Below are 25,062 nucleotides of genomic sequence, written 5' to 3'. Positions count from 1 at the left end.
GTGCACCGTTGTTGCATTTTTTTCAGTTCAACATCCAATGCAGTCTTTTCACATTTAAGAGAACAAGCCTGTGGCTTACATTAATATTTACAAATGACAGAATTATCTACAAAATTCTATCCAACTAGGCTGGCAGCCTTCACCTATCTTCACAGTTTTGTTTATAATTACCTTTAATATAATAGCCTTTATTCACACATTTCTGTGATTGTGAATGGATTTTTAAGTTCAGTACCAGCAATATGTAAAGAATAGTTTGAAACGTGTTGATTAGAGTACTTTGCTCACGTGTTCTTGTTTACATGCCTGTGCTTTGTTCATTGTAGTGTTATGTAAATTAAATCTGAGGTACTATATGGTTTATCCATCTGTAAAATAGGTTATCTATAAATCATAATGAGGGTGTATGTAAAGAAGCTTACAGTCTGGGAAATGCAGATATAGGAAGATGATATGAGGTATTTTGCATCCGATATACCTAATCTTGGTGTGGTTTATTATAGTCAGGGACATATGTATTGTTTTTCAAAAATAAAATTGTAAAGGAGTGTATTGTGCATGAGTACGTATTGTTGTGCGATTTGAATGATTTTGATTTTATTTTGTAGGCTTGTTCAGACAAATACTATTATGCCAATAAATAAATAATGAATAGTTCTTTACCCAGTAAAACTACATTTTTGTCACTTGGTGGTCCAATCAGATTACTTTTCTTTTAACAGGAATAAGGAATCATCTGGGAGAAAATATATAATATCTAAAATGGGGAAGGATTATTACAACATTCTAGGCATCCAGTCTGGGGCCAACGAGGAAGAAGTGAAGAAAGCTTACAAGAAAATGGCTTTGAAATTTCACCCTGACAAAAATAAGGATCCAGATGCAGAAGAAAAGTTTAAAGAGATTGCAGAGGCCTATGAAGTACTGAGTGATCCAAAGAAAAGAGCTGTTTATGACCAGTATGGAGAGGATGGTGAGTAAAATATTTTAAAACTGAAAACCACTGAATATGCATTTTTTTTTTGCTGGTAGAGGTATATATCTGCACAGAATAAACTTGCACTGTCGAATAACCAGAAACTAGCATAAGGCTGTTATGCATTACAGACTGAAATTGGTCAGATTCTATTGTAGTTATTTATTTATTTTTATATTAATTTGTTAATTGACAAATCATTGTATAACATTTAATATCTGTGAAGAAAAATAGAACCATGTCAATAATTGTAGTACATCTTTGTCAAAACCTTAGAAGCCATGAAAAGACCCACGCTATAGGACCTCCTGTTTCTTTGCAAAACCAGTGGCTCTACAAACACCTACACAAGGGAATTAAGTCTACATCAACAAGTAAACAAGTCTCTCTCGTGGGTGGGGGAGGTCCTTAATTCAATGTGATGTTCATTATAGTTGTCACTGCCTCAGTAGCCTTAGCTATAATAGGTTATATCCAGTATAAAATGTAACAGTCAGTCAGCTTCTACAGCTTCAGGGCACATTCCATGCACCCAAACCATTATTCAGCTTTAGCAGGTAGGTTTGAGTGTCAAGCCCTTCAAGGCTTTACTGCCGCCAAAGAGTACACGCTGAGGTTTTTGATGATCATCAAACTGCTTCTGCTTTTGCTTTGCTGGTCAAATAAGTTTCCTTTTGGGGAAAAAACTTTCATAAAAAAAACTTTGTTTAATAACATTTATACATATTCTTCTGTTTTCAAGTATCTGAAAACCATTTTTTTTTTTTTTTGTGTTGAGAAATTTTTTTTTTTTTTTACTTTTTGGGGATGGCAAAGTGTTTCAAAGTGCTTTTTACTATGTTTTTATGTGAAAAGGTGACTTTTTGTTTTCATTTTTACCAGCTTTTGCTGTTTTGCTGCTTGGTATCTCTGGGGAAGAGGAATTATTTTTGTCTTGAACATGGAACAAACTGTTAGTCCCATGGTCAGGTCTTCTTCCATCCACAACAAAAAAAAAATAAGTAAACAGCCTTTGCCACCAAAGCAGTCTAGCATTTTGCTTCAGATGCATGTGAGTGGCTCTCCTGTGGCCATTTATTTGTATGTCAGACCACTTATCTTTTACACTGGATCCCTCTGATGTAGCACCTAGAGCCACTATGGACAGGGATTAGCCACAACTTCTGTGGCTGTTGGGATCCCTTCAGTGGTCAAGGGAGAGACACTTTTATTGGTCTTGAGAGAGGGAACAGGGAAGGCTTCACTGCTTCGTAAGAATGCTGTGCCCATCCCTGCTGTTGCCATTAATAGGTCTGTATTGCATCATTGCCAAACTATTTGCTTAGAGGAAGTATTGTGTTTGACATTATCAGAGATGTTGAACATGGAACACTTTTTTTTTTGTTTAATTATAGTGATAGTATCACAAGTTAAGTCTGTAGATTTGCACATATTCCAGGCAGGAATATACAGACTCTCTGAGACTGAAAATAAGCCTCAGCACCCAGGAGTACTGGGGCATGCCATATTTTACTGGCTTTTAAGTGGGGCAGGGAAAGATAACATTAACTCAATACAGGTGTTAAGAATGCCAGTGACAACAGCTGAGGAGAGCATGAGTACCTCCAGAGAAGTTATGACATAAGAAGGTAGAGGCAGTATCCAAATAATGTTTTTTTTTTCTCAAAGTGGAAAAGAGGGAGTAGCATTAACAAGTATTTGTGCCCAGTGGCTTCAGAAGTCTCCTTTTCTAACTACATTGACAAACTGTCTTGACTTGCCCCATCTTCCTCTCCTGCTTTTTGCTGATGACATGGTCCTATTACTCTCCAACCATTCTCTCTCTTCTTTTGAACTTCAGTCTGATTGCAGTCAGTGATTAGTAATTATTGCAACTCCTTTATACAAGGAATGCTTTTTAGTACTAGGCAAAAGCTTACTTATGCTTCCAGACCTCAACGAATCATTGAGCAGCTGAATAACATTATTGAAAATATCACTTCGTTCAGTCATCTACAGATTTGTTTGTACCCCTTATTGAATTTCCATCTCCTCTTGGACTGCACACACACACACACACACACACACACACACACACACACACACACATAAAAACTTGCACTATCCTATTCTGGGCTAATAGGATCTCCCCTTTTATTTACAGGCACTATAGGAATGTAATAGGTAGAATGCCGCAGTGGTGCAGCGGTTAACATTGTCCCCTCACGGCAAGAGGTTCTCCCATTTGATTCTCGGCTGGAGTGCCTTCTGTGTGGAGTCTGCATGTCCTCCCCGTGGTCGAGTGACGTTAAAGACATGCAGGTAGGTGCGAGCATGAATGGGTGTGCTTTCCTTGAAGGTTGGGCGTCAGGCTGGCAACTTGGCACCGTAAAAATCCACTGCCATTCATTAGCGGACCGGAGTTTTCCTGTGGCGTCCCCTAACTGGGAAAAGCCAAAAGACATTACTATAAGAATGTAATGGGTAAAGTTATGTTGCTGGCTCAGCTAGATAGAATATGGTCTCCCTCTGATTGTTGCATCCTATAAAAGAAATACATCCTCAAATAAACATCACTGCAAAACCACTGAAAAAGCTAACTGTGAAGCAATAGAATGATTTTTTCTTGTTGCCTCTGAGCTGTTTAGACTCAATGAGACCTTCTCCCACTAGCCTGTAGACTATTCAGAGATGTACCGGCATATAACCTTAAGAAGTCTTAACCAATAATTTCCTCTCCTTCAAACCCCCTAAACTAGGCTTCACTGTACAAACTGTGCTTTCTCAGTCCTTGGTTCCTGGAAATCTCTCCCTTATGTTTAAAGATCATTCTTCCTTTCCCACTTTCTGATCAGAACTAAAAGCACATTTCAAGACTAAAGGAAAATGCAACTGCTCTCTCTGGTCATATAGCTAAACCTCTTCCTAGCTATAACCCTGTAAATATCTTTGCTCTCTCTACTTTTCACTGTGATTCTTTCAGTATGCCAACTCTGGTATGCACTCTATGTATACTGCACATATATATATATATTGTTTTATCAGTCACTCTGTATATAATGTCATGTATCTGTTATCTTTATACCCTCAAGCCAAATCTGATACTCTCTTTGTATAATATTGTATTGTGTTTTTCACGCTGTGTGTAATGTCATGCATCTATTGTTTAACCCCGGGCTGAGACTGAAATAGGTCCAATGGGGACAGTGCTTTACCCAGTTAACAAATTCAAAATAAGTAATAGAAAATAAAATAAAGGCCATTAGAGCAGTGTTGCAGCTGAGAGTAACTCTTGCATTGATAGGATGGAAGAAAGAAATGGACGTTTCAATATTCTTTTTCTTCCTCTTTGTGCCTGCAGTAGCAAGGAGCCACAGGACTGGAACACATATTTATATCCTTGTCAAAAGCTGTTGATGAGCTATTATCTTTGTAATTGGAGGATGAAGGGTGTCTGGCGAGGGAGTGGAATACCAAGGCCAGTGACATCTTATCCAGCCCCTTACCTGAGGACAGACCCAGAGAAATGTGGAACACAAATATGGCACACCGGGGAGGCTATTTCAGGTAGATGCAGCCCTCCTTCACACAGTATGTTACTGTAAACAGTGTTGCAAACCATAAGAACACTCAACTGCAGGCAGCGTTTATAAAGATCAGAAAGTAGTCACCACAGTGGTCAGTAACATTAGTGTTCCCTATGGCAAGGCTAATTAAATCATAACACAGCACACTGGCAGACTGCTTAAGGTTTTAGCCCCATCACTTCAGGGTCATGAGTTGAAACAGACACACATTGGCAGTTATTGGAAGAAAAGACTTAAGTTTGCATGTGCTGTCTTTCTGTGTGGGATTTCTCCATGTATTCTGAATTTTAGTTTTCTCCAACCACTTAATGAATGAGGATAGTTGGCTGACTAATGTTAGCAGAATACATTGAATTAAATCTTGCTCTTGTAGTTTCAATGATTGTTGAGATAGGGTCTGTGAACAATCCATACTCTTAGTAAACAAAATAAAAAAAGTATGCAAAAGAACAGTACTGGTCATTGCATCTAGATTAAATGGAGGGCTAGGAATTCCTGAAATGGATGCTAGACCCAGGGAAGGGGCTGTAGCAGCACTATGTTTGGTGAGCTGGATAGTATGGCACTGTCTGTTAGTCTTAACCTTCAGTCTTAAACAATGAGGTTCTAATGAGCTTCATTCTGCATTTCTGAGTTCAAGTCCCTCAGTCTCTACTTGCAGACTGTGTAATTTTGTAACAAGCTACTTAACCAGACATTAATCCTGAGTTGTTCTGAAAAGAAGACATTGTACTTTGTAGGCTTATTTGTTTAAAGACAGGCATACCAAAAGCATGTAAAGCACTATATCAGGAACAGTGCTAGGTCACTGCAAGAAGTGACACCACAGAGGTCACAATGGTGGCTCTCAAATTATTATGATGACCACCAATACCACTACAAAGAATTTAGGGGTAAGTATGCAGCTGACTGTGTATAGGGAAGCCATCCCTAAACAGCAGTGACTGCAACACAAACCCCTTTGAGAAAGCCTCAGTCCCAGAAGAATTTACAAATGTCATTCTTTAAAAGGCGTTAAAATGTTTGTTATTACATTTAATACAATACAATTACTAAATACAAAAATAAAATGAGAAAAATGCACTCACTCAGTGATGACTTGCTGAGGAACCATTAAGGCAGCACAGCATTCAAGACTTGACTGGAATAACAATTTGATGACGCAGCACTGAATTCAGGGAGATCAGATCAGCATGCTTCTCTCTTGTCGAAAGGAAAGGAAATGGCAGTGAAGAAGAAAGCAGCACTGCTTGACATGCATTGCTATTGGCTCGAAGGTATAGTCCCTTTGAATCAATTGCACAATCTTAGTATGTCTTTCTCTGTTCTTCTCTTGCGCACTTAACCTTGCGTTTCCCAAGCTAGCACAAGTCTAGCTAGCAAAATCCAAAATTAACAGTGAACACATGATGATACTACTACTGCTGTTGATAGTTTGTGAAAAAAATATCTTTAAGAACTGGTCAGGAATATTTTATCTGTTATAACTGTTGAAGTTTTGCTCAAATCTAGTGTTCAGTAATCTAATTAGTTAAATGGGAGGTACTTCTCAGCTGAATTTACAAGTGTTTAAGGCACATTTTCCCTAGAAATGTTGTTGCTTATAACATCAATAAAAACGTATGTTGTTGTAGCTTCATTTTTGCCAGCCTTTAAAAGAATGTGAAAATCTGTGAGTAGCTGGTGAGCTTTAGCCTGTAGTGTCAGATTCTTTCATTGTTGATTTGCATACTGTGTTACTCAGTAACCAGACCATTGCTCCCATTCTGACCCTGAAAACAATGAATTTTGCTTACTACTAAAAGATGAGCAAAATATGTCATTTTTGGATAATGGATTCCAAGTGCAAGTTAGGAATTTACTGTGAAAGCAGTGTTATATTTGGGAGGCAATATAGAACTGTGAATTATAGTGCAGTTTAGAAACACGAGTAATAAAGTCCAGCAAAAGAGCAGTAATTATAAAGGGTCATGCTGTGGCAGCATTTCAGAATGTTTCCATAGAACCACTCGCTCCTAGGTTCAAGGTAATTTATGTCAATAGAGAACACCTAATAATGTTCTCTTTGCATATTAAAATTGAAATTGCAGTTGGCAGTCTACAAGTGTTACAGTTAGCATTGATGTTACTTGCATAGTGTCTGCCAGTTCATTTTGACAATATAGAACACAACTGTAAACCTATGGATGTCTAAAAAGCTACTTAGTTTTTAGTCCTTCACCCTTCACTTGTATAAAGTGATGCAACAAAGAAATGCTTAAGCTGAAGTTAAAAAAAAGTGGTTATGGCTGCATAATCTCATTTATAGAAAAGGGGCACAGTGATGTGACAATGTACCATTAGGCAGCCTGATACAGTCCCCATAAGACGGGCTATAATGGGGTAGCCAAACTATACTCTTTATTTCTTCAGTGCAGTCCATTTGCACATAATGGTGCCATCGCCAGTACAGCATGCTTAGATATTTATTTAGCTCTCAGTGCCATCAATACTTTAGGATTTCTAGTTTTACTTGAATGTAGTTAAAAGTGAAATGTTAGTGTGGAGCAGGAAACACACTACATAGTAAGACAGAAACTGAAATGTACAAGCTGACATACAAATGTAGTCTAGTGTGTATTTTGCATAGTACCACAATGTTAGTGTTTTACTGCCACATCGCTATTACAAGTGGAAGGCCAGCTAGCCTGGAATGCCTTGGAAAGTTTCTATGCTAATGCAGTCACTTGTGAATGATCAGGGTAGGATATGAGACTGTAATGCAGCAAAAGTGTTAATCAGTCTAGTGGCGAATCTGATGAGGCAGCAATAGTCATGAAAAATATATGGGATATTGCTGTCAGTTCTCTTGATCAGCAGCTGATAGCCCAGCAGAGTAGATTCTTAGACTCCATGTGGTAATCATGAAAGTTACCTATACAGTCTTAATATATTCCTTGTTCTGAAGCTGTCTGCTTCCTGCAGCCTGATGAGCAGTTACTAAGCTCTGTCTGGCATTACTGACTAACAGTAATCTTCAGAGATTTACCAAAAATCTTTAAAATATAATGTGAGGAAAAATCAAGAATAGTTGAGAGGTACACAAGCCTCTGTATGTAGTCCTCTTTGTGAGTTAATTCCAACTATTGGGCATCCTGTTTCCATTAACGAAGCTGAATTTGTGACTGAGGTACAGTCTTTTTTTAATTTCTCCTTTCATGGACTTTCTAGAAGTTGGTACACTGTCCACAGGTGTGTTGGGAGCTTTTGCTTCCTCTTAGGCTGTTACCAACAAACCCTTTTGTGTGCTTTGTTTAAAATCCAGTGCATACTGTGCACACCCCAACAGTCATGTTCTGTGGCTTATTTTCAGTTTGGTTTTGAGATCCCTGCCTATGTCTGACTCTGTAGGCCCACCTTTTCCTCCATTTACATTTCTGCTACTTTTAATTACTTAAATTCCTACGTCAGAATAATGGTCAGTGTGTATTTCAGTGTATCCGACACATGTCTGTAGTGGCATCTGTGGACCATAGTGGAGTAGGCTGTAGTATTTGCACATATTGCTGAACACTTTGAATGAGAAATCAAGCAAAAATGTTTTCTGATATCATTCCTGATGGCTGTATTATGTAGGCAGCTTAACTTTACATTTTCCCATTTGCAGTCTAGGCTTGTGTATAGTACAGTATTTTTCTGTCTAGCCAGGCAGGAACATTTAGACGAGATTATGTTGTTATATTTATTCTGGTGTAGAACACTGTTCTAGTGGATCTCTTGCAGGCTTTGTCTGGACATACAAAGATCTTTACTTCTCCTGCACATCAGGGGCCTGCTTCGGAAGCAGCACTGGTAATGTATGTGTAAAATCTGTTTTAATTGTCATGTTTTATTTATTGCTTGCAGAGATTGGAGGGACTTGTTTTCATTAAATGGATACAAGTGCTGCACATAAACTCAAAATGCTAAATTTGTTTGTTTGTGTCTTTCGGCTTTTCCTGGTTAGGGGTCGCCACAGCGGAACTCCAGTCCGCTAATGATTGGTAGTTGATTTTTACGTGCCGAGTTACCAGCCCTGATGCACAACCTTCAACGAAGGTACGCCCATTCACGCATGTCTCCACGCAGAAGACGCTCTAGCTGAGAATCGAACCGGACAGCGTCTTACTGTAAGGTGACAACGCTACCGCAGCACCACGTACAGTAAAAAAGAATCTACATTAACATCCCATAATGACCTGTTATACATTGTATCTCTACATATACTGACTCCTAATTCTAACCTGGCATACAACTACATAATTTGTCCTTAATTCTGTACTTTCCATTTGGTGTTTTTAAAGCCCTGTCAACATACCTCAACTTCTTAGAGCAAGAAATCTGGATGAAGCCATAAATAAAAGTGGGACAAAGACCCAAAAATAGGGGCAATATTTAAACATTGCGCTTACAATCTTAGAAAGTTGATAGAACAGGTTTTGTATTAGCATGAATTTTCTGTAGGATATGAAGTCTTAAAATCAAATGTCTATCATCATTTCCTAACCTCAATCTCTAATGATTTATCACTAATTTGCCAGAAAGCCAAATTTTTTATGAAAAATGGACCAAAAACATGAGGCCAAAATCTGGACATTCTGCAAAAATCTGTACAGTTGAGAGGTATGCAGGCTGTCAATGGGGTCAGTTTTGTACCTTCTAATATCGGTGTTTTACTTAACGGAATGGAACACCATGCATGAATGTAAAAGATTGATGATGCAAGCCTTTTATTTGATTTTCCAAGACAGAACATGTTACTTTGAAGACTAATCCTTTTCTTGCACTTAGTGGTAGGAGTAATTCCCAGTCAAAACATTCTACTGCTATTCTGCTAACATACTAGACAATACATAATACTGTTTGCTTGGGCTCCTTTTAATACTTACAACTCTTGAGCTCATTGTTTCAAAGAATACTGACAAACCATCTGTTCTACACATTGAGTTCACTGCGTTGTCTTTGCTATCACAGCCTCAAAACACCTTTTAAAGTTATAAAGTGGGTGTAAAAGTTTTTTTATTTTACAACAGTATTAGTGTTTTGGACAGTAGATTCTGCGGTGGTGCAACAGTAGCATTGTTGCCTCACAGCAAGAGGTTCTCCCGTTCGATTCTCGGCTGGAGTGTGGGGAGTGCCTTCCGTGTGTAGTCTGCATGTCCTCCCCATTGTTGGGTGGTCGTTCGAAAGACATGTATAATGGGCATGCCTTCGTTGAAGGTTGAACGTCGAGCTGGCACCTCGGCGTTCATGAAAATTCTACTGCCAATCATTAGCGGACCGGAGTTCCACTGTGGTGACCCCTAACCAGGAAAAGCCGAAAGACACGACGACAACAACAACAACATCATTAGTGTTTTGGACAGTATTCAATATTTGTAGTCCAGGTAAATTTATTTGTGGCTAACTAACATTTCACTTTTCATGAATAAATGTTTACATATAGATTCATAGTTTAATAGGTAGGTACTAGGCTATCGGCCCTAGGGCCTATACAAGCCTAGCCATAACGATTCCCTGGCTATTGCTTCCCACAAATATTTACTTTCCTGGATCCCTGTCTAGCAGGGCTACTGATGTGATCCCCGGGGTGAATTTCCTGTCTCCCATCCAGTCTTCAAGGTTCCTCTTGAAGAGGGCCATTGAGGTGCTCTGCCTGACATGTATGGGCAGCCTACTCCAGAGTATGGGAAGTCTCTGGGTCAGGAGCCTCTCCCTCCAACATGTTCTATTCACCGTGATGACAAGGTTAAGATCCCTGGAGCATGTGGCTCGGAGGGATTGGGATTTTTTGTAAGTGTAGCCTGTCCAACAACTCTGGGTTTGACATAGCCTTGTATGTTAGGCAGAGATCGCCTATTGAGTAGGCGATATGCGACAGAGTATAGCTGGAGTTTCTTTAGATGGTCAGCATAAGGCATCTGCTTTAGGCTTGTGATACTTTTTGTGAGGTATTTCTGCGGCCTTTCTAGTTGTTGCAGATATCTTGTGAGGTACACACCAAACTGGGCATTGTATTCTATAATGGATCTAATGACAGATGAGTACAGAGGGCAATGACCTCCTTTTTTCTGGATGAAAAACCCTCAGTGATGAGGTATGCCACGTAGAAGGATTTTCTAACTGTTGTGGCTATGTGGTTATCAAAGGTGAGACCACTGTCCACCTGTGTCCCTAGGTCTCTTATCGCACTTTTGGTGTTTAGTGTACTGCCACCTATGTGGTAGTTCACAGGTACATGTCTTTTCCCAGAGGGGACAACTATACATTTTTTGCATTTAGCTTGAGCCCATGGCTCTGGCACGAGGCATCTGTTTTGGTAAGGCCCTTTTGTAGTATATCCACATCAATTGGGGATTCGGTAATGGCTCCCAGCTTGCAGTCACCTGCGAACTTTGTAAGCCAGAGTTAGAGTCCCTTAGTGTTGGCCTGTACTTCAGAGAAGTAGATGCCAAACAAGAGTGGTCCCAGGACAGAACCCTGCGGTACACCACTTGTCACTTGTCTGGAGCTGGATTTGGAGTCAGCTACTTGTAAACTGTGTGTTCTGTCAGTAAGCCAGTTTGCAACCCATCGAGTGACGTAGGGATTAATGCCCAGCTTAGTAAGTTTATCTGTGATTCCAGAGTGGGGGATGGTGTTGAAAGCCTTAGCGAGGTCCAAGTAGGCTTGTGTGAACAACCTTACCCTCATCCACAGCTCTGGAGACTGATTTGAAGAAGTTGATCAGGTTCAGGAGGCAAGATTGGCCCTTCATGAACCCAAACTGCATGCAGTCCAGTGTTTGAAGGTTACCAATGTCTTTGTTTTATAAGTTCCATGATAATACGTTCCATGGCCTTGCATATCAGGCTCATCAGACTGATGGGATGGTAGTTCACAGGATCCAAAGTGGATCCCTCCTTGTGGAGTGGGATGACTATAGCTGTGCACCACTCTGTGGGCACGAAGCATGGAGTGAGGCTATGATTAAACATGACACACAGGTGAGGTGCCAGTTCATTTTGTACTTCATGCAGTACACAGCCCTTAAACATTTGCAGGGTTACGTTAGTATACTGGGACTACTAATTGCTAAACATTATGCATTTACTATAGATTGCATATTCAATACATTTAGCAAACTGGTTATGTATATCAAATTTATGACACCGTTTTCATTATAAAGACAAGTAACTGTCAAAATAGGATTCTTAACATTCCTTGAAAAGTCTTTGTATACATTATTCATTTATCTATGAGGCACTTGTCTTACCTAGGGGAATATATGAACTTGTTGGGTTACATGTAGGTGATCAAGGACCATTTGATAAGGTTCAACTGCCCAAACTGAACTGTTTAAAATCTGTAGCAATTTCTGTAGCTCAATGGATAAAACACGCTCCTTTACTACAGAAAGTTGTGGGTTCTAATCCCATACCAGTTAGCTGGATTACTTTGTTTTCCAATGCTTACCCTGCAGTGCAGCATAAGGAAGTATGCTGCTCGCCTCAGTGCTGCATCCTTCAGATGAGACATTAAACAAAGGCCCCACCTGCCATGGCTGGTGGTAGCTTAAGTGAATGTAAAATATTTCATAGCACTTATTCAAAAGAGCAGGGAAAGTTCCCCAGTGCCCTAGCCAAACTTCCCTAGCCAGTGTGAATACCACATCAGGTCTCCCCTGAAAAGAAGTGGTCATTGGCCTAGAAAGACTAACCCGGTCAGCAGTGTAAATAAAAATATATAGATTAATTAAAAAATATAAATCTGTTGCCTCGGATCACAGCTTATTTTCTGAAGCACAGCAGGGTCATTGCATGTATGAAACCAATATGTGATTTAATTACGTTTCTCCTTTCTTCACTGTTTGTATGACTGACCATGGTATTAAAGTGTTTTGGCAGGGGTTGAAAGGTGGTCTACGCTCTGTATAAATGGTTAAATCAGTGTTTACAGATGGATTTAGGGGAAATGTGTTTTCAATCTTTTCAATCAGTTGTGATCAAAAAAATATTTTTTGAACAATTGCACATTGGTCATTTATGGGTAAAACAATGTATTTCTAGTTTGTAAAAGACAAGTTGAATGCCCTACAGTGTGTGTGTGTGTGTGTGTGTGTGTGTGTGTGTGTGTGTGTGTGTGTGTGTGTGTGTGTGTGTGTGTGTGTGTGTGTGTGTGTGTGTGTGTTCACATGCATAATATAGATATGTAGCTACTTCACATATTCTAGAAAAGTATTTCTGTACTTCTTTCTACCTTGCAAACAAAATTTAGCTTTGCTTAGGATTCTACTCAAGTGATTGATATTTTTACTTTTACAGTGCCTCTCCTCAAAGAAAGTGGTTAATATGCTCAATATATAACAGTGGATCTTCAAGGGGAGGTCACTGTAGCAGGAAATCTGCTCTCCTTCCTTACTCTATAATTATTAGAACTACATATACTTACCAAATGTTTTATTAATTACAAACACAGGAACTGCTATTAAAAGTACTGGTTAGGACGAAGCAAGCTAGGCAGAAATTAAACTGGCTATTCCTCTTACACTGACTTCACCTCAGAGGAAGATCTATACTTACTCAGGACTACACTTTCTCCCATAAGTGTCTATTTTGTGTATTCCTGATTTAACCATGACATATTATGATTACCACTGCTAATACTTTTGCAGCAGTACTAAAATGATTGTTTTTACTTTCGCAGCAATACTAAAATGATTGTTTGTTTGTACAGAATTTAGTGTATCAGATGTGCTTTTAGGCTAAATGTATTGTACGTAAAGAAGTCCTTTCAGTGTCTTAGCCTTGAAGAAGGAAGCTGGAAGTCCTTTCAGTGTCTTAGGCTTGAGGAAGGAAGCTGATGAAATGTGCACATTTTTCATGTATTTTACTTTTTGTTTTACAGGTCTTAAGGCAGGTGGAGGAGGGGGCTCTTCAGGCAGCCAAGAAAACTCTTTCCATTATACCTTCCATGGAGATCCGCATGCTACTTTTGCATCCTTTTTTGGTGGCTCTAATCCATTTGACCTCCTTTTTAGTTCGGCACGTACTAGAATGTCAAACGGCTTTGATCATAATGATATGGATATTGATGATGATGATGATCCATTTAGTGCCTTTGGCCGTTTTGGATTTAATGGAATTAATGGATTTCGTAGGCGACAGCCTGACTCCCTTCCCACACGTCAAAAAATACGTGATCCCCCAATCATTCATGAACTGAAGGTATCCCTTGAGGAAATTTATTATGGTTGTACAAAAAGAATAAAGATCACACGTAGGAGGTTAAATCCAGGTGGGAGAACATTCAGAACTGAGGATAAAATTTTGAACATCGTTGTTAAAAGAGGTTGGAAAGAGGGCACAAAAATCACCTTCCCCAAAGAAGGTGATGAAACACCATATAATATACCTGCTGATATTGTGTTTATTCTGAAAGACAAACCACATCCACATTTCAAGAGAGATGGGTCAAATGTTGTGTATACAGTTAAAATCAATCTAAAGGAGGTATGTACAGTCAACCAGATTGCTGTATACATTCTGCAGAGAATTATCTAGTGTGTATTTAGTTATTGTGACCAGTTTTTATTGATTTATTTGTTGACTGATTGACATCTCAAATACCGTTGTGAACACTGCTATATTCATTTACCAGCCTAGTAATGCTGCTTTCCAGTGGTAAACTAACTTCACTTTAGCTTTCAAGTTTACTACTACTTCAGTTTCATATGCCTGTCACCTTCTTAAGCTCTTCAGAATTCTGATGAGCAGTATCTTTTAAATTAAAAATGCTTTATTGTCTCCTGCTGTCAACACAGATCCTTGGATCATAGACTTTGCTTAGGATCTTGTTGTACTGGTAAACACTACAGCCTGCAACATACTCTATAGTTTCAGTGTTTATGGGCCCAAGATGCACTTATTGCCTTACAAACTAATTTCCTCTAAAAATGCAATATTTATTCTATTTTTTTTATTTATTTATTTATTCTGAGGTAGAGCTGGTATAAGGTCCATTTTAACATATCTGTCATTCTTGCTCATTATTGAGAAATTAAAGAGCTGCCTGTTCTACTATTTGTTTTTATTTCTTCAATACTGTGGTATCTGCTACTGCAAAATAGTCTAGCTCCAAACATATGATATGTTTGCACTACTCAGAAGTAATCCTGTGTGCCAGGATAATACTGCAAATTCTGCCCGATATGGGCCTATATTTTTCTTCAGTTCTTCTGCCTTCCCTTGGTAACCAGTTTGAAACATGTTGTAAAAGCCCCTCTGAAGTAAAGTAAGCTTTCTAAAACACTGCTTCCAGAACATTAACTCCTGAAACCTAAAAAAAAAAACATGTAGAAGAGTATATAACGAACTCCAGTAACAATTTTAAAATCATACACACTTCAAACATATGCATGAATAACCTGTTTTTACAAGTGGCAGTCCTGCAGCAAAACCAATAACGGGGCTACACCACCTCCACCCGCCTAAAACTAAATTCTAACTCCATGGTCACAGTAAACACCATAAAGAAAAATTTTATACTGGATTTTACTGTAAGACTCTAATGTCTTCTTTATCTTCCAGATACTGCAACCCCAGATTTGTCAGGAATTTCTTACTCGAAGTTTACTAAAGTGCACTTTGTAAAGTTTCCATTAAACACTAACAGTTGAGTACTGCTGTTACTTTTTATATATATATATATATATATATATATATATATATATATATATATATATATGTTGTTGTGTCTTTCGGCTTTTCCCGGTTAGGGGTCGCCACAGCAGAACGCCGGTCCACTAATGATTGGCAGTAGATTTTTACGTGCTGGCTTGCCGGGCCTAACGCACAACCTTCAACGAAGGAAGGCCCATTCACGCATGTCGACACACAGAAGATGCTCTAACTGAGAATCGAACGGGCAACGTCTAACTGTGAGGCGACAACGCTACCGCAGCACCACCACTGCAGTTTTATATATATATATATATATAAATGATGGTTATACTGAAAATAATTTTCTTCTTTACCACAGTAAATTAACTTTCTCTGACAGCTAATTTTAAGTAATAAAGTGTGTTTGAAATGGTTGTAAATCTCTTAGAAATCCAATTGACTGAAAACATTTTTCAGCAATAAATACATCTCTTTTACTTATTCATGGCAAGAACAGCAAGTACAGTTTGAAAAATGTCAGTTATGTTAGAAAGTGAAACTGGCAGCAAGTTTCTTTTCCTTAAAAAGTAACAATGTTGAACATTTTCAGAAAAAATGTGCAGTTAGGAATCCACAGCTAAATCATTTAAAGAACCACAAAACATATTTTTTGATACGTATAAGTTAATTGTGGTTTGGATACCTCATTACCAACACCTGAGTGGAATATATTCCTAAAGCTCACCTCTTTTACTTTATTTACACAGTATTCCATCATAAACTCTTTGCTAATAAATGATAAACTAGAATGCCCACAGAGTTACCTTACTAAAGGGATGCAAGGACTAAACAACATGTCCTACATGGACCAACTCAAAGCCCTGTCACTATACTCTGTGTCCTACAACTGCTAAGAGGTAGCCTGTGTCAGGCATACAAGGGCCATCCTTTGACCCAATACTAATGGACTTGCTGCACATCAGTAAGTCAAGTGGCATCAGAAGTACTGTGTAGGGTTGTAAACCTGTTCTGTAACATCAACAGAATGGTTTGGAAGGAAAAGTAGAACATATATAGATACAGTGACCTAGCTTTTGGCCAACTTGTTCCTATTACTGTAAAAAAAAAGTCCTGTATTGCACAACTTATAAACAACAGGATTGGGTCTAAATCTAGGGATGTCATTGTCCCCTTTTACTCAGCCCTCATTAGGCCATTTATTGAATACAATGCTCCCTTTGGCATTTAGCTGTCCAGACACATGCAACAACTGGAATGCCCATAGAGATACCATATTAAAAGGATGCAAGACCTAAACAGCATGTCTTATATGGACCAACTCAAAGCCCTGTCACTGTACTCTGTATCCTACACACTGCTAAGAGGTGACCTGGTCTGGCATATAAGGCATCCTCTGACCCATTACTGATGGATTTACTGCAAATCAGCAGGTCAAATGGCATCAGAAGTACTCGGACTAGGGATCTAAACCTCTTTTGCAACATCTACATAATGGTTTTGAGGGACAGGCGTATTTTGCAGAGGATACTGCTGCTCTGGAGCAGACTCCCCATTCGCATAAAAAAGTTCATCCCTGTCCATTTTCAAGTCCAACTTAGTTCTTTGAATGTGAAACAGAAAATTTACCCCTAGACTGCCCCCTGTACTATTAATAAGACAGAGGCAGTCCCTAAACTGCATGGGTACCCTCCAGTTATCTATGGTATGATCCCAGTTATTCTCATTAGGAGTAATATACAGTTATCATCCATGAGATGGGCAAGGCTAATCTCTAACCAAATGGGATAGGTTATTTCAATCACAAACTGGCTAGGCTTAAAATATCCCAGAAAGACAGCTAGCCTAGCACTTGCCTATGAACCTACAAGTATAACATGAGATTTCTGGCGTTTTTATTTGCAGCATAAATTTTGTGGTATACAAATTTTATCACACTAAATATTGTATTCATTTAGAAGACATATATGTGAAAGCCAGTGTGGAAAATGACTACTACAGTATTGTAGAGAAACTCTCCCAGTTAGGAATTAACCCCTACATTAACAGATGGGTAGCCAACTAGCTTACCAACAGGACACCTATTGTCAAAGTGAGTGACTTCACCTGTAGCAAAGATTAGTCACCAGTGGTGTACCACAGAGTTCTGTGCTGGTCTTCTTACTGTTCAGAATTTATTTCACTGAAGTCCAGGAAAATTTGGACAAACTGTGGTGAAGTTTGCAAATTGGGAGCAATCACTGAGTCCTCCAACTATGCTAATATACTGCAGACAGGGTTAATGCAGACAAATGATTGGTGCCAAAGCCAAAAATATTGCTTTATTATTCCATTTGAGAAAGCTGACATCCCTGCTAATTACATTGTAGACAGCACCCACTAAGTGTAGACCCAGTGGTACATGACCTGGATACTCTGATTGATATCAGCCTGAACTTTGACCACCACGCATCCACAGTAGTACAGAAATCCTTCTGTGTGGCACAACTTATAAGTAAAGGCATCACATCTAGGGTGTTATAATTTCATTCTACTCAGCTCTCATCAGACCAGTAATTAAGTACATTGCTCCCATTTGCATGTACCTCACCAGACCGTCTGCACAGTTGGAGAAATCACAGAGGTTTCTCACTAAGAAATTACAGGGTACATAAAACAAATCTTGCATGGAAAGACTGAAAGCCCTGTCACTGTATTCAGTCTCCTACACGTTGCTTAGGGGTAACCTGTGCCTGGCTCACAGGGCAGTCTCTGACCCAGCCCTGATGGAAATGCTACACATTTGTAAATCAAACTGCATGAGGGTCACTCACTCCAGGGATTTTAACCTAGCCTCTGACATGAACAAGTCATGCTGGAGAGATAGCTACATCTCACACATACTGCCACCTATCTGGAACAAGCTTCCAATTCACGTGAAACAGAGCCCCTCCCTGACCCTCTTCAAAACACAACCTAGTTCAATGGATGGGTGACTGCAGATTCACTCCTGGGGTGGTGCCCATGTCCCTCCTGGATAGAGGAAATTGGTATTAACTACAATAGACTCTTAATCTCTGCAAACTTCACTTACCTAACCACCAACAATTAGGGCAAATCAGGATAAATCTGGCTAGGCTTGTAAGGGCTCTAGGGCCGTTAGCCTAGTAACCTTCTATGAACTTATGAACCAAGAGTGAGTAAATCTCATAGCAGCGTAGGTACTCTGGCAGTTGGTATAAAATATTAAGAAGCTGTTAAAGAGCGGTTTCCAGTGGTCCATGCTTTGATCCTGTCAGCCTCCACTCCCAACTTTGTAGCTCTGAGCAAGTTTCCTAGCCAAATGGCACTCCTGGACTGAGTCTAAGAAAGGTCCATAGATGTCAGTACTCTACCCTAGTAAACAAGTACAAATAAAGTAAAATAAATAAACCACAACCAGTCATGGTTTATTGCTACAGTACACTTTTAACAGCTAACTATAACCTGTCAGTCAACTACCTGTAACATAGTGCATGGATGCAGAGCTTTAGTTTAGAAAAATATGCAGCGATCAATGAACAATGTGTGAATGATTATTTATTTATTTATTTTTTGTATTAAACAAATGAAACTGAAAACGTGGAGGTCCAGTTCTTGATAACCATGCTAAGCGACTGTTTCTCACCAAAGTGAAAAAGAAATGGCATCCTCCTAAGTACTTTTAGGTCTAGCAAACCATACATCCTGATTTATAAAAGCAGATTTTGTCCTAACTTAAAAATGAAACTTGATACTGGCTTTTTAAACGTACCTTTTAAGTATAAAACTCTTGCTACAGTAGCATATTTCAGTTTGACTAAGATAAACATTCATAGTCTTTTTTTTAAATGGCATAACCAGTTTTAACAACTGAGAGTCCAGAGTCTAAGCCCTGAGAATCTAGATGATAATTTTGAATAAAATTTATACTTCAAGTCTCTCAAACCTGAAAGTGAATAACCGACTTCAGAGAAGTAAAAGAGCAATTTCTGTGTTCTGAACTGTTACCTTAATTGGATCATCCCTCTCAACTGCACAGATTTTTGCAGAATGCCCAGATTTTTGTCTCATGTTTTAGTCTGTTCCTCATAAAATGTGTGTTTTTCATGCGTATCCTTGAGAAATTAAGTCACTAAATAATGACAGACAATTTAAGTTCAGGCTTCATACACTTCAGAAAATGCAAAAGCAAAACCTATTCTATCAACTTTTTAGTTTATAAGAGAAATATTTAAAAATTGCCCCTGTTTTTTTGGGCCTTTGTCCCCCATTATTCGCTTTGTCCAGATTTCTTGCTCTAAGAGGTTGAGAGGTATGAAATGGATTATCAGCAAACTAAAAATAATGAATTTGGAATTCTTTGTCACAGCCTCTCAAGCACACACCCAAACTGATGATTAAAAAAAGGAAGAAATCCAAGAGGGTGGTCTCTACACTATTTTATTGAACTAGTTTAGCGCTTTCATCCAAAGTTAGACTGGACTTCATCAGAATGCCATTAAAATCAAAATGGATGCTTTTATGCCATAAGAGCAGTCACGTGGCCCACAACATTGATTTAGATGTGTGCCTTGAAAGCCATTCTTAAAAAGACAGTACAAAATAAGTAAGGAAAAAAATTAACAAGAACTAAACTTTAAATATCAGTGATAAAAAGATGAGACAAAAATAGAAGTTATGTTCTTACCATAACGTTCCATGTTAGTTGTCTTCTTCTCGCCTTCTTCTTGCTGGATGGGTTCGGAGCCGACCTCGGCCCGACTGCCACTCTAAAAGCTCGAGAGTTGGTTCCACCGGCCCGAGGCTCCCCTTATATCCCACAATGCTAGGCGAGAGTTACCTCAGATCTCGTTTGTAAGCTAACCCCAGCTTATAATAGTAACAGAATAACTGTAAAACAGAATCCACCTCTAAGAACAGGAAGAAAGAAGGGTGACCTACATCCTGAACCAGGAAATATGCATAATAGCATATGTCTAAGAAAGAGGTGGTAGAAAGAGAGGTCACAATCACAACTCCTCTAGGTCTGTCCAGGCCAGGGGAAGGAGGGGGAGAAGAAGCGAGAAGAAGACAACTAACATGGAACGTTATGGTAAGAACATAACTTCTATATGTTGTTGTCTATCTCGCCTTCATTCTTGCTGGATGGGACCGCTGCAGCCTAGCACCTTGTCCCGGGTGGCCTAACGGAACAGACTCCTGAGAACAGTGGAACCAAAGTTAGCTCTATGCCTAGAAGCTAAATCCAACTTATAATGAGAAATGAAAGTGTGAGGAGTAGCCCAAGTAGCAGCTGCGCAAATGGTGTCGATAGGCAGTCTGTCTTGGAAGGCTAAAGAAGTAGCCAAAGCTCTGGTGGAATGAGCCTTAGGTTTATCAGGCAGCTTTTGATGTCTAATTTCATATACAAGGGAAATCAAAGATGTTAGCCATCTGGATAATGATACCTTTGAAACTGAAAGTCCCTTTCTGCTCTCCGCATAGGAGACAAACAGCTGATCAGATTTTCTGAACTGTTTAGTTCTATCCAAGTAGTACCTCAATTGACAGTGAACATCCAGGCAGTGTAATTTTTGTTCAGACCTATTGGAGTATTCTGGAAAAAAGACCGGTAGATCAATGCTTTGATTCAGATTTGACGAGACCACTTTAGGCAAAAAGGACGGGTTAGTTCGTAAGGATACTCTGTCCTTATGAAACAAAAGATAAGGAGGACGATAGCTGAGTGCTTGAAGCTCTGAAACTCTTCTAGCTGATGTAATAGCTACCAGAAAAAGAGTTTTCCATGATAATAATTTTAAAGAACAGGAGACTGCAGGTTCGAAAGGGGGAAGAATCAAAGAAGCCAGAACTAAATTTAGGTCCCAAGGAGAAGGAGGATTTCTTATAGGAGGTCTGAGAAGAAAAACTCCTTTCAAAAAGGCTTTGCAGAGCTTGTGGGACATTAGGGCAGATTCAGAAATACCCACATGAAAGTTAGAAATAGCTGCCAATTGAACTATAAGTGTAGAGGGAGATGAACCTGCATGGAAGAGTTCAGCTAGAAAATCGAGGACTAGTTGGATGGAAGCAGTGAAAGGATCTATGTCCTTTCCTTGAGCCCAATATGTGAAGCGTTTCCACTTACTCAAATAAATCTTTCGAGTGGAAGATTTATGGGAAGCTATCAAAATATCTCTAACAGAGTGAGATAATTGAGGAAGCCTGGCTAAGGTTGGAACTGGAAGAACCAATCAGTGAGGTTCAGAGAGGGGAGGGAGCGATGAAACTGACCCGACTGATGGATCAAAAGATCTGGAACTAGGTCCAGATTCCACGGTCGCCCAAGAGAAACGATGTAGAAAGGGGAACCACACTTGTCGAGGCCAGTAAGGAGCAATGAGGATCAATGAGGCCTTCTGAGCGATAGCTTTCTGTATTACTTGAGAGATCAGTGGGAAAGGAGGAAATGCATACAGAAGTCCCCGGGGCCAAACTTGGACTAGAGCGTCTCTGCTGGGTTGGCCTGGTAAAGGGAATAGAGTGAAATATTCTCTGCACTTGCTGTTTTGGGGAGTAGCAAAAAAGATCTCAGCAAGGCTGACCCCACTTGAGAAAAATTTCTCTCACTACAAAGTCTTTCAGAGACCACTCGTGAGGCATGAGTATAGCTCTGCTCAACTTGTCCGCAATTTGATTGGACTTCCGGGATGTGTTCCTATCAGAAACCGCTGAGAAGAAATCGCCCATTGCCACAGTCTGAGTGCTTCTCGACACAGGGGGTATGATCTGGTTCCACCTTGTTTGTTGATGTACCACACTACAGACATATTGTCTGTCTGGATTGCAATCGCTCCCAAGGGAAGAGAGTCTTGAAGGGCTTGCAACGCTAAAAGCACTGCTCTCATCTCCAGAACATTTATGTGCAAGTGGCATTCGTTTGGTTGCCATGTGCCCTGGACCGCCCTGCCCTGATAATGCCCCCCCCACCCGATCAGGGAGGCATCCCTTCTCACCGTAGCAACCGGAGGAGGTGGAACAAAGGGTCTTCCGACAAGAGCTGAGGAAGACACCCACCACATGAGATGCTTTTTGCACGCTTGCATGATCATAATGGTGTGAGACATTGGAAGTTCCTGGTATGACCATTGAGTAAAGAGCATCCATTGAAGGATCCGCATGTGGTATCTGGCTAATGGAAGCAGAGGTATGGCTGCCATAATTCCCAACACCTTTAGAACTAACCTGGCTTTGATTCTGTTGTTGTTGAAAAGGAGTGATACCAATTTGTGAATGTCTGTTATTCTCTGATGTGTTAGTCTTGCAGACATGTTTATTGTATCTAGATTTGCGCCTATGTAGGTAATAGTACGACAAGGCGACAAAACAGACTTTTCATTTATTGAAATACCCAGCTTTTGACAACGTGAAAAGTGTAATCTCTGGCCATCAGAAGGAGATGCTTGGTGGGAGCTGTGAGGAGCCAGTCGTCCAAATATGGAAACACCTGGAATCCTTGTCGTCTCAGGTGAGAAGCTACCACTGCCATGCATTTGGTAAACACCGGGGCAGTGGTGAGACCAAAGGGCAGGGCCCTGAACTGAAAATGACTGGTTCCCAGCCTGAAGCGGAGGAATCTTCTGGAGCGTCTGTTCATCTTTATGTGATAGTACGCATCCCGAAGGTCTATAGAGCACATCCAGTTTCCTTTGCCCAAAGGGGGAAGGATGGATTGCAGCGTGACCATCCGAAATCTTGTTTTCTTGACTGATTTGTTCAAGACACTGAGATCCAAAATTGGTCTCCAGTCCCCTGTTTTCTTTGGAACTAAAAAGAACCTTGAGTAGATTCCGGATCCTTGCTGGTCTGCTGGAACTGGCTGAATTGCTCTTTTGCAAGCAGTTTTAAATCTCCAAAACTGCTAGATCCCTTTGAGCGGGTGGAACATCTGGAAGGGATTTTTGACTGATTTGGAAAGAAGAAAGGGGATAGAATAGCCTTGAAATGATGGACTGTACCCATTTGTCTTGAGTCAGGGATAGCCAGGCTTCTGGGTACAGTGACAATCTTCCCGACTGCCTCGAAGATGGGCAGTCGGGCAACACCTCAGGGATGCTGAAAGGGCTTGTCAGGAAGGCTTCCGATTGCCCTGGTTCTGGGACCCCCTGCCCTTAGGGCGGCGTCTACCATTGTTATTCCCCTCTGCCTCTGGCGGAACGACTCTGTGCGTCAGGCGAAGTCCCTTGAGATTGTTTACGGAACCACATCTTTCCACCTTTCTGGCCTTTGGGGTAAGGCCTGGAAGGAGTAGAAAAACGGACTCTGGCAGAAAGGGTCTTGCCATCAGTCTCGCACCTAGTCAAGGTTTCTTTCACTTGAGGACCAAAGAGGATGATCCATCAAACGGGAGTTCGTGAAAGACGCCTTGAAGGGGTCCATAAAATTGCATAGCCGCATCCAGGCATGCCTACGTAAGGCCACACCTGTCCCTGCGGCTCTGCTCGCTCCATCAGCCGCGTAAGAAGGCGCATGGAGGAGTTGGTTATGGAATTAAGGGTAGCCAGCTGCGTGTTCATCTTATCTTGGAAACCCGCAGCTGTAGGGTCCTTTAACATTTCACTCGCTTCCTTGATCAAGTCCCTTTGAAGACAAGTAAAATGGCACAGGTAGTTCAGCTTAACGATGGTAAATGTCGCTGACGAGAACATCCGCTTCCGCACCTATCCATGGACCTAGATTCCTTGTTAGGTGGATGGACAGGTACTGAAGGATCAGCTAGCTCCTTCTTAGTGGCAGCAGCTACCACCATAGCATCCACAGAAACTCCTTTTGTTAAAAACTGTTTGTCTGCTGGAGCTGTTATGAACTTGGAGGGTCTCCTGGGAGTGGGGTCCACTGACCCAGGCGCCCCCCTTGCCTTCTTAGCAACCACCTGCATGAGGGGGTCAAGGGGGACACCGAGGAGGTGGAAGGACGAGAGCCAAACGCCTCAAGATACACAGATTCGTCCTCCGAAGGGTTGAGGGTTGGCCAATTTCCCCTCTGTTTCAGGATCTCCAGAATGTCTGCAAATGAGACATCTTCAGAAGGGGAACGGGGGGAACCCTCAGAATCATCCAAATCTGTGTCTGACGCGGTAGACTCAGGTGAGTCTAAGTGTTTCCTCTTACACTTCCTCTCTCCAGGGGGCTCTTCTGCCAAATCAGGAGAGGCCTCGAAGAGGATGAAATCCCACAGGGGTTCCTGAGAAGCAGGCTCTCGGCGGTCGGGGAAGAGGGAGTGAGACGACTTAGCCTGAGGCACCATAGAGGGAGGGGCGGACGGAGCCGACTGTGGAGTAGAGCCAGGCTCTAACACACTCCGCATGACCTCGAATGCACCCCTGTCAGGCAGAGCCAGAGGTCCCCGCCCGGAAGCTAAGAACCCCCTCGGCACCGACAGTGATGGCTCGAGGTCGATGTCGGAGCCGAACTCACCAGCGAAGCACCGAGAGGGAGAGGGGTCGGACAAGGGTCCGATGCCACTCACCCCCTCGGAGCCGACGAGGGAACTCCGGCCCCGAGGTTCTTCCAAGGAAGAAAACGGAGCGACGGAGCCGAAGACAATTGTATCGGCTCCGACGCTATCACAGTCTCGGTTCCGACACCCGGCTCCGAGCTCAAGAGAGTCGAAGGAGGAATATGTTGATGGACCGGGGCATCGACTGATGAGTCGGGCTCTGAAGGATCTGGGCCAGTGCCTCGGACTTAAGTAGTCGACGGACTACCCTCTGAAGGTCATGATCCGACAGCCTCGATGACCTAGAGGAGTGAGATCTTTGGCCCGTTCAGACAGCAGGGGAGATCCTGAAGCCGAATGAACGGAG

The 25,062-nt window shown here is 40.9% G+C and overlaps 1 protein-coding gene across 5 annotated transcripts in view; it reads left to right on the top strand.

The window, feature by feature from the left end:
* Positions 1 to 25,062, top strand: part of DNAJB5 (DnaJ heat shock protein family (Hsp40) member B5) — a 79,123-nt gene that overhangs the window by 32,168 nt on the left and 21,893 nt on the right. For all 5 annotated transcript variants that reach the window (XM_044077467.1, XM_044077460.1, XM_044077435.1 and 2 more), the window contains 2 exons: positions 723 to 973; positions 13,447 to 14,051. In XM_044077467.1, coding sequence (XP_043933402.1) covers positions 763 to 973; positions 13,447 to 14,051 — 816 coding nt within the window. In that variant the 5' untranslated portion in view covers positions 723 to 762. The remainder of the gene's footprint in view (positions 1 to 722; positions 974 to 13,446; positions 14,052 to 25,062) is intronic.

This window comes from Protopterus annectens, chromosome 1.part1 (genome assembly GCF_019279795.1).
Source record: "Protopterus annectens isolate FY-2018-M chromosome 1.part1, PAN1.0, whole genome shotgun sequence".
NCBI lineage: Eukaryota > Metazoa > Chordata > Ceratodontiformes > Protopteridae > Protopterus > Protopterus annectens.
Note: the sequence above shows the minus strand (reverse complement) of the source record. Positions and strands in the feature narration are given on the sequence as shown.